The 9,109-nt window shown below is 55.9% G+C and overlaps 1 protein-coding gene across 1 annotated transcript; it reads right to left on the bottom strand.

The window, feature by feature from the left end:
- Positions 1 to 2,269: 2,269 nt before the first annotated feature.
- Positions 2,270 to 7,943, bottom strand: Ccdc124 (coiled-coil domain containing 124). Its single transcript, XM_034519822.2, has 5 exons — positions 7,835 to 7,943; positions 3,991 to 4,160; positions 2,984 to 3,158; positions 2,777 to 2,891; positions 2,270 to 2,683 (listed from the first exon to the last, which is right to left on the bottom strand). The coding sequence occupies exons 2-5, from the start codon at positions 4,147 to 4,149 to the stop codon at positions 2,479 to 2,481; spliced, it is 654 nt and encodes a 217-aa protein (XP_034375713.1). The 5' UTR covers positions 4,150 to 4,160; positions 7,835 to 7,943; the 3' UTR covers positions 2,270 to 2,478.
- Positions 7,944 to 9,109: the final 1,166 nt, after the last annotated feature.

The raw sequence follows: 9,109 nt of genomic DNA, 5'->3' as shown, positions 1-9,109 counted from the left end.
CCACGTTGGCCTTGAACTCCTAATTCTCCTGCCTCTACTAAGTGTTGGGATAACAGGTGTGGCAACCGTGCGGGGCTGACCGGGCTATTCTGTACAGCAGCGCGCGGGTTCCTTTGTCCTTGTCGCCCCCGCCGCGCTAAGGGGGGAACCCCGGCCCTGGCGGCGCATGCGTACACCTGCCCGGCTTCCCTGTAGCCCTCACTCTGCAGCCCCCGCACGGTTGCCATGGCGACCGCGAGGGCGGAAACCTGGGGAAGACCCCGCCGGCAGCCCTCCCCCGCCGCCCTCGCCAGGAGCTCCTCCCTTGTTCGAGCCGATTACCCCGGACCGCGTGGGCACTGGGGCGGTGGAGGATTCCCCTAGTCCCCTGGGACGCGCAGCAGCTGGCGCATGCGCTCGGGGAAACCCTAACCCCCCCCCTCACACAGGGAAAGCCCAGGTGAAGGAAACAAAGTACCCGGCGCATGCGCAGCGCGTGACTCTTAGGACTGCCTGGTCTCCTTGGCAACTGCGCGGAACTCCCTCCCAGCAACCCCTCTTGGAGTCAGGGATTTCCCTGCTGCTAGTGCGCAGGCGCGGGCTGGGATTCCGGGAGACCGGGCTTTTCTACAGAACAAAGGTTGTTGCTTCCCCTCCTGTCCGCGTCTTTTTTATTTTGACAGTGTCTCTGTATGAGGCTCCGCCTGGCATTGAACTTACAGCAATGCTCCTGCTTCAGACTCCATATTGCTGGGATGACTGGCAAGGGCCACCACATGTGGTTCTTGTCCTTTTATGTCCTTACTCTATAGGAAAACAGCCAGCCGCGCGGCTCCGCTTTGGTCTGCGGTGCTCTCCCAGGCCCCTGCCCCTCCTGCTGGCGTCCTCCTGTCATCAGGAGAGTCCAACACGGTTCAATGGGTCCCCTTCTTTAGGGCCTTTGTGCTTTTTCAGCGACAGCCTACACAGTGTGGCCAGTTCTGCCTCGTTAGTGATCCTGGTAGCTGGGTGTGTCTGTGCATCCTGGTACCAGTAGGAGGCCTCGGAGGGAGAATAAGTTCAAGGTCAACCTTGGCTACATCTGACTCTGTCTCAAGTTTTTAATTTTCAGCGTTTATGTGTATAGTGTTTTGTCTGGACACACACATATAGACACAAAGAAGTAGATATGTGTATGTGCCACGTGTGTATCTGGTGATCAAAGAGGTCATCGGAGACCCCGGCACTGGAGTCACAGTTGTGAAGTGCTTGTACCTACTAAACCAACTCTCTAGCTCCCTCAATTCTCTTTTTTTTTGGGGGGGGGGTGGTCGATGGGGTAGGAGGAAGGTCTTTGTAGCCCAGGTTGGCTCCTGCAGCAGCCTTACAGGAACACAAGATAACTTTGCTTAAGATCTTAGCAGCCACCCCGGTGGTGATATTCGAACACCTCTTTTTTGAGACAGGGTTTCTCTGTGTAGCCTTGGCTGTCCTGGAACTCACTCTGTAGACCAGGCTGGCCTCAAACTCACAGAGATTTGCCTGCCTCTGCCTCCCAAGTGCTGGGATTAAAGGCGTGCCCCACCACTGCCTGGCTGGGATCGCCTCTTTATGGGGACCTATAGGAACTGTTTTCTAGCTGAGGCACCTGGAGCTGCAAGTATGGTAGGGTTCTTCTCCTCCCGTGTCCCAGCTGTGTTGTCACTATGAGGATACCAGACAGGGTACTACAGGAGACAACACATTCAGGTACATGGACTTCCTGCTGCATGGCATCGATGGCAGACCCCATGCATGGCACCTCCCCCAGCCGCTTGCCTCACAGGTCTTTTCCAGGCACCCTCCTGTCCCATTCCCAGGGCTGCCTCTTAGTGTGCTGCAGGCCTTGCTCAGTTTGTTTGCTAGACTTTTCTCCCCACAAGACCTTTAAGACCATGTAGGCCAAAGTGGCCTCGGTAGAACAAAGGATGACCAGGATCTCCTGACTCTACCCGGAGAGCTTGATGACAGGCATGTGCCCCATGCCCAGTTTAGGACTTTTTGATTCTCCAGTTGTGGGGCTGGAGCTCAAGGCCCCACACATGCTGGCTAAGTGCCATCACTGTACTTATCTGACATATCTTGCTATACTTCTTACTGTTGAAGATTTCCCAGCCATATCCAGTATCAGTGTGTCTCTCCCTTGGCATCAATGGCCTGTCCCTCTTGATTAAGGTACAGAACTCAGTCTGGACCAGTGGCTCAGACATGGTCACCACACAGCCCCTCCTGCCACCTGTGGGCCTCATCACACATACAGACATAGGCCTCAGACAGCCTCACCACAGCCTTTATTGGGCGAGTACTCCACCGAGCTCTGGAGGGCGCATGGGGGCTAGGATGTCAGAGTGGGGACCCTCTGGGTTGTTGAGGGTGACCTATGGCGCAGCTGGGAGAGGCCCGGAACTCTATGAATCCCTGGTCAGGCCTGGCTGGAGGGGGATGAGCTGACTCGGACAAGCTGGACTGAGCCTGGTTCTGTCACTTGGGCGCATTAAAGGGCAGCGCACGCTGGTTCATCGGGTTGTCAGGGGAGCGCAACCACTCCTTCTTCAGCAGCTGCTTCAGTTGCGACAGCCGCATGTTGGGGTTCTCCTGCTTCAACCGTGGCAGCTGCACCTCCTCAAATGCGGTGAAGGCCGCGCGCATCCGGCGCTCAGGATGCCTGTCGGCTTCCTCCGCCACACTGTAAGCCAAGGAGTCAGGACCCGGGCCTAGGCCCCGGCCCCACCACGCTGCCCTCCTCGGGGCCCCGCCCACACAGTCCCACCCCGCCCACCTGAGCACTGCTATGGCATCTTCCACAGTGCGCGCCTCCACGCTGCCCTCTTCCTGCAGGCGCCGGTTCAGGTTCTCCTCCAGGGGCAGCTCCAGGTGGCTCTTAGCCTTTTCCACTGCGGGTGACAGGGACTGGATATGAGAACACTGCAGTGGGCGAGGTCGGGGGAGAGGAGGGAGAGGTCCTGCCCTGGGCCATGTTGCATACCTGGCTCCGCACGCTGCTCTTTGCGCAGGGAGTCCTCGATCTGCGCACGTGTGACCTTGGCGGGCACCACACGTGGGGCCTTGCCACCTTTGAGCCGTGAGTCCTCCTCCTCAAGCAGGCGCTGCGTCTCCTTCTTGCGCTCCAGCTGCTCCAGGCGTCGCTTCTCCTTCTCCTCCTGCAGGGGCAACAGGGTTACCAAGGGAGGCTATGTAGACAGAAGTCCAAGGTGTGACCCAAGAGGACGCTGCTCCCTCCTTCCCCCCCCCCCCCACCCTGTACCCTTGTGCAAAAGGACCTAGACAGCTAAAGTGTTTCACAAGGGTATTCCATGTGCCTTTGTCCCAAACGCGGGGAGGAATGCCTGTCTGAGGTCAAAGCCAAAGGAATCCCTAGACTCTTCTGCCTTAGCCCTGTCCCGCTACAGAGCCTTTGCATAGCAGCCTGCCCTCTGGAATTCCTCCACTGGCTCTGAACATTCTACTCCTAGTCTTCTGGGGACAGAGGGTCTGGGTAGGGTCGTGCACCAGGACAGCTCATCTCCAAAAGAAGGAAGAGTTTTCGGACAGTTCCAAGAGCCCAGGACCAAGTGGTCATCAGTGCTGAGACACACATGTTCATGGTGCGAGCCTGGAGTACCACTGAGCTACAGGGGAAGCTGAGGCAGAAGAAGAGGATGAGCCCAGGTGTTCCAGGTCCAGCCTGAGTCAGAGACCCTAAAGGCAAATGAAGTTGGTACTAGACATCTCAGCTGCCCAGCAGGGCGAGGCCAGCTGAGGCGACAGGGTCTCTGTTGCCACCTAGTGGGTAGGCCTGTCAGCAACCAGGCCCGAACCACTCCAAGTACCAAATAGGCACCCGGGGCTGGCTCAAAGACAGGCCTCGGTCAGGAGCGATGACATAATGAAGGCTGGAGACAAACGCAGAGCCACTTCAGCTAGCTTCTGCGTATGCATCCCTCCATGGCCATCTCGAGCCACCTTTCAACACCGAAGCCCCACGGCGCCCACCTTGCGTTGCTCCTTCCTCATCACGTGTTTGTCCTCATCCTTCCAGTAAGCATCTTCCAACTCCTTCTGTTTCTTGGCATCAGCTGCCGCCTTGGCTTCAGCCTTCCGAGCTCGGGCAGCTGCCGACTTGCTGTTCTCGCCCTGGAACTTCCTGGGCATCCCTCAGCAGGCTGCAGGAAGGACACCATGGAGGGGCTGGACTGTGCCTAGGATCCGCCCCTCTCCACGACTTACAGACCCCATGCAAAGCTATGTTTTAAAAGATAGGGTCTTACTACGTAGACCAGGTTAGCCTGCCATGATCCTGTCTGACCCTTAGAAGCTATTGGGATAGCAAGGAGCAGCGTGTCCCTCAAGTCAGCATTTCCTCCCATTTTATTAACACATCTAACTCTGCACCCACAAAATGTAGGCAGGGCCTCCACAGGGAGGAGGGAGCTACCCACAAAGCTCTACACTGGAGGATTCTAGGCAGGGGCTCTGGCCCTGAGCCAGGGCCCCAGCCCCTCCCTGGGGATTCTAGGAAGGGGCTCTACTGTTGAGTCTCTTCTGAGACTTTTTTTTTTTTTCTTTCTGGTTTTTCGAGACAGGGTTTCTCTGTATAGCCCTGGCTGTCCTGGAACTCACTCTGTAGACCAGGCCGGCCTCGAACTCAGAAATCCGCCTGCCTCTGCCTCCCAAATGCTGGGATTAAAGGCGTGCGCCACCACGCCCGGCCTCTTCTGAGACTTTTGAAACATTTTTTGAAAAGATTTATTTATTTAATGTATGTGAGTACACTGTTCCTCTGTTCAGACACACCAGAAGAGGGTACTGGGTGCCATTACAGATGATTGTGAGCCACCATGTGGAGGTTGGGGACTGAACTCAGGACCTCTGGAAGAGCAGTCAGTGCTCTTAACCACTGAGCCATCTCTCCAGCCCATGAAAATTTTTTTTAAAACTATAATTACAGTGTTATGCAGAGACCACCACTGCCTACTACATTCCTATCAGCTGTCACTTCTGTCCCTTGCTCCAGCCCATGAGCTACTTCCCCTCTGCCTGTCCCTGAAAGCATTTCCTATTAACAGATTATTCACCATGTGGCCTTCTGTGTGGCTGCTGTCACTCAGCACTGGGTTTCGTATCATGTCAGGGCCTCCGTGGTGACATGGGCTATGTGCAGCACATCTAACCATTCCCCTAAGGTGTGGGCTTTTAAGTCAGTGTAGCCGACCCCTGCAGCTGTTGGGGTGTCCACATTTAGACTGTGCATATGTGAGTTCTTTCACAGTCCTCTGGCTCAGAATCTGTATAGGTGGGGACGTGCTGTGGCCTGTGAGCCTACACTGGATCCCACCGGATGAAAGGAAGAGACACCGTATGTACACTGACTCAACTGTACACTCCAGAACCGTAACTGTGGGGTAGTCAGTCATCCCCAGGGTAAGTGGACAAGCTGAGGGGAGGCCATGCTGTGCTGGTCTATCAGGCACACCCGTTCCTATCAGGTGTGGTGGGATGTACCTGCGATCCAAATATCTGGGAGGCTTGTGGATCACCAGTTTCAGGCCATCTTAGCCACACAGAGAAACAACCACACCCAATATGCACCTGCCAAGGCCTGCAACATACTGGGCCTCAGACTTCCCCACATAGTGCCATCATCTGGAACATTCTCTGCCTCATCCCCATCTCCAGCTCAGTGCCTCAGAATGAAGGAGACAGTGGTGGCCCAGAACCACCAGGATATCCCAAACCTCAAGCCCTCTGTTTCCCCCTACTAGAAACCCAGTGCATGCACAGCCATGTATCCTATGAGAAGAGGACTTCCCGCAGACAGCTTGGAGCATGCATAGGTCCCAGGAACAAGGCTGTGTTTATAGTGTCCACAGAGGCGCTGGTGGGTGGGTGAGGGGTAGGAAAGAGGGAGGCAGGGCTGGGGACACACTTCTATCTGGCTTAAAAAGCCCCATTCAGCTCCTTGGGCACAGCTGGGTGTGAATGCCATGTGGGCAGGGGTCCTGAGAGCTGGCTATAAGCCAGGTCATGAAGGGTGGAGGCCCTGACCTGGCTCCTAAGCACTGTCTGGCCTCAAATGGGCCATCACACAGACAAAGTGCAAGGTGGACCATGGCAGTTTGGGTTCCTATGGCCAAGGCACTCCTGCCTGCCTCAGCTTTCCCACAAGGACGTTGTGAACTCTGACCCCGCATCATGGGATAGGCACCAGGACCCTGCACTAAAGACTCCAGCAGGACCCCAAACAGTCCCTGACTCCCAAGCTCCTCACTGGGCCGGCAGCAAAACCTTCCCAGGAGCACATGCAGAAGCGAGGCCTCCCTCCTGGACACCCAGGGAAACTGAGTGCTGTCTAAGGCACGTCTCTAAATCTCTTCCTTGTGACAGCCACACCTGCCTTCGTTTGAGCCTTCGAACACACCAATCAGCCCTGCCCACAGGACCTTTACACCTGGCCTGGAACTTTCCATCCTCCTGCCTCAACAGGATGACAGGTGTGCAACATTATACAGGGCTCACGTCTCTCTTCTAACCCAGTCAACTCCTGTTGAAACTTCAGAGCCAGGCTGGGTGTGGTGGCCATGCCTCTAGTCCCAACAGAGACAGGTGGATACCTCTGAGTTCCAGACCAGCCTAGGCTACACAGAGCATCCCTCAAGAAACAAACCAGTTCAGGTGTGGCCCCAGTGAGAATGCCGACTGAGAGAGAGAGAGCTCTCTGATTTTCCCAAACCGGATAGTTCTCTTTAAGAAATCTGGTTGTTGCCGGGCGGTGGTGGTGCACGCCTTTAATCCCAGCACTTGGGAGGCAGAGGCAGGCAGATTTCTGAGTTCGAGGCCAGCCTGGTCTACCGAGTGAGTTCCAGGACAGCCAGGGCTACACAGAGAAACCCTGTCTCGAAAAAAGCAAAGCAAAGCAAAAAAAAAAAAGAAAAGAAAAAAGAAATTTGGTGGTGGCAGGGCAGTGATGGTGCACGTCTTTAATCACAGTAGTTGGGAGGCAGAGGCAGGCGGATTTCTGAGTTTGAGGCCAGCCTGGTCTACAGAGTGAGTTCCAGTACAGCCAGGGCTACACAGAGAAACCCTGTCTCGAAAAACAAACAACAACCAAAAACCCAAAAAAGAAAGGAATTTGGTGGTGGCGTCGTGTGTGTGTGTTGGGGGGTGGGGGGGGGAGGGATATCCGGAGTCATTTTAATCCAGGCAGAGCCCAGGTATCTTGCCCAGGCGGACCTGGGACTCACAATCCTCCGGCCTGAATGTAGACTGTATATTTGCCATTTAACAAACCATCGTCACCATCAGGTTAGGATCATTAAGGAGTCCGCGAGCACGGACGGTAAAAGGACCCTCCTCACCAGGGACCTGATCAAATCCGCACCACCACCTCGGTTTCCCGACCTACGAACGGCGACAACTACCGGGAAAGACGGTCCGAGGCTGGGCATCGTGGGCCCACGCCCGTGATCCCAGCACTTGGCAGTGCTGAAGCAGGAGAACTACACTGAGTTCGAGGCAGCCTAGGCTACAAAATGAGTCCAGAATTCTAGATAATCCCCTTCGAAAAGTGCCTACGTGGTTCCCCATGACTTCCAGGCCGCGCGGCAGGAGGAAAGTGACGGAAAAGCGCCTCCTCCTCCTCCAGGAAGCCCTCCCGGCTCGACCTGGGCCGGAAACTGGCTGAACTCTCCGCGAGCTTTTGCGCCTGCGCGCTGGGAGCACCCACCACCGGGCACCCCATGTCTGGTTCCGCCTTCCCGCCGGCAGGACCCCCAGGCCGAGCCGCGCCCGCCCGGCGTGCCCCGCAGTCCGGCTCCGCCCGCGCCACAGTCGTTCCTACCTCTTCCCCCCGGCACCGGCTCGGTCGCGTGTTGATGACGTCGCGGCGCTTGCGCACTCAACTATCGGTGGCGCTCTGCTCATGACGTTTTCGGATGCTGCCATCTTGGTAGAGGCTGTACTAGTTTTTCTCTAAGCCAAAGTACTAAGCCAACGTTGCCAGCTCTTTTTCTTTCCAAGCAGAATGCTTCTTAGAATATCACATTGTTGGCTCACTTCAGACATTGGTGAACAAAAGCGGAAGCTAAGAGCTACACTCTATAACAGTGACCTCACCAAGATGGCCCCTGCCCGGAGGAAAGATGGCGAAGCCAGCCCGAGCCCTGTGCGCGACGGCCCGGACGCCGTTGCCGTGCCGCCAGGGGGCGTCCGAGGCCCACGCAGGGTGCCGGCCTGACTGCTCTGGGCTCTTTGTCTCAGGCTCAGGGCAAATGTCAGAAGACATTCTTTGCCCTGTCCGAGTCTGACGATCAGAGGGGCTGGAAATTGGATTAAACTAAATGCAACCGACATAGCCGTCGTGTATCATTCATCCCAGCACGATGGGGCCCGAAGCAGAAGGACTGTCTGCAGGCCTGGGCTAAAAGTGACACTGTCTCAAAAATAATTGAACGCAACTGAATCGCTAAATAAATCGCAGCTACTGGGTGTCCTCTGCTGCCCACGTCAGCCCCTCCCTGTTGCCGAAGCCGACTGTCACTGTTTAACCCTTTTGTTTTTCTTGACTCACCCCTCCCCTGGTTCTTTTTTTGATGCTTCTGTTGCTTCATCTTCATTAAATTCATCTTAGTCTGTAATACTTAAGATGCTCTGCATCTCCGTCACAGTTACTGCCACTTCGGGTCATCCTTGGAGTTTCTGGTGTCAGTCCCCTGAGGAGGGAGAAGTTGAGTCATCTCTCCCAATGGTACCTTTAGCTTCCCTGCTGGGACCTGAGTCACCCCAGGGATCGCTCTTGCTCTAACATCTACCATGGCTCCCCATTGCCTGCAGGTCTTCCTCCACCGCCCTAGCGCCAGCTTTCCTGTTTCCCGGCAGCCCCAGCCCCTTCAGCTTCCTTCCCAAAATTGCCAGGCCTGATCCTGCTTGATTCTACTTTCCCTATGATGTGATGTTGGGAACAGGGAACCTGCGGGCATTGGGGTGTTGTCTGGCATCCGGAAAAGTGGAGGGGCACAAGGACGGGGAGGACCTGAGCCCATCCCCCTCACACCGTAAGGCAGGAGCACAGCTCCCCACTGTCTCCTAAAGCCCGAGGAGCTCCCGACTCTTCCAG

This window comes from Arvicanthis niloticus, chromosome 16 (genome assembly GCF_011762505.2).
Source record: "Arvicanthis niloticus isolate mArvNil1 chromosome 16, mArvNil1.pat.X, whole genome shotgun sequence".
Taxonomy (NCBI): domain Eukaryota; kingdom Metazoa; phylum Chordata; class Mammalia; order Rodentia; family Muridae; genus Arvicanthis; species Arvicanthis niloticus.
Note: the sequence above shows the minus strand (reverse complement) of the source record. Positions and strands in the feature narration are given on the sequence as shown.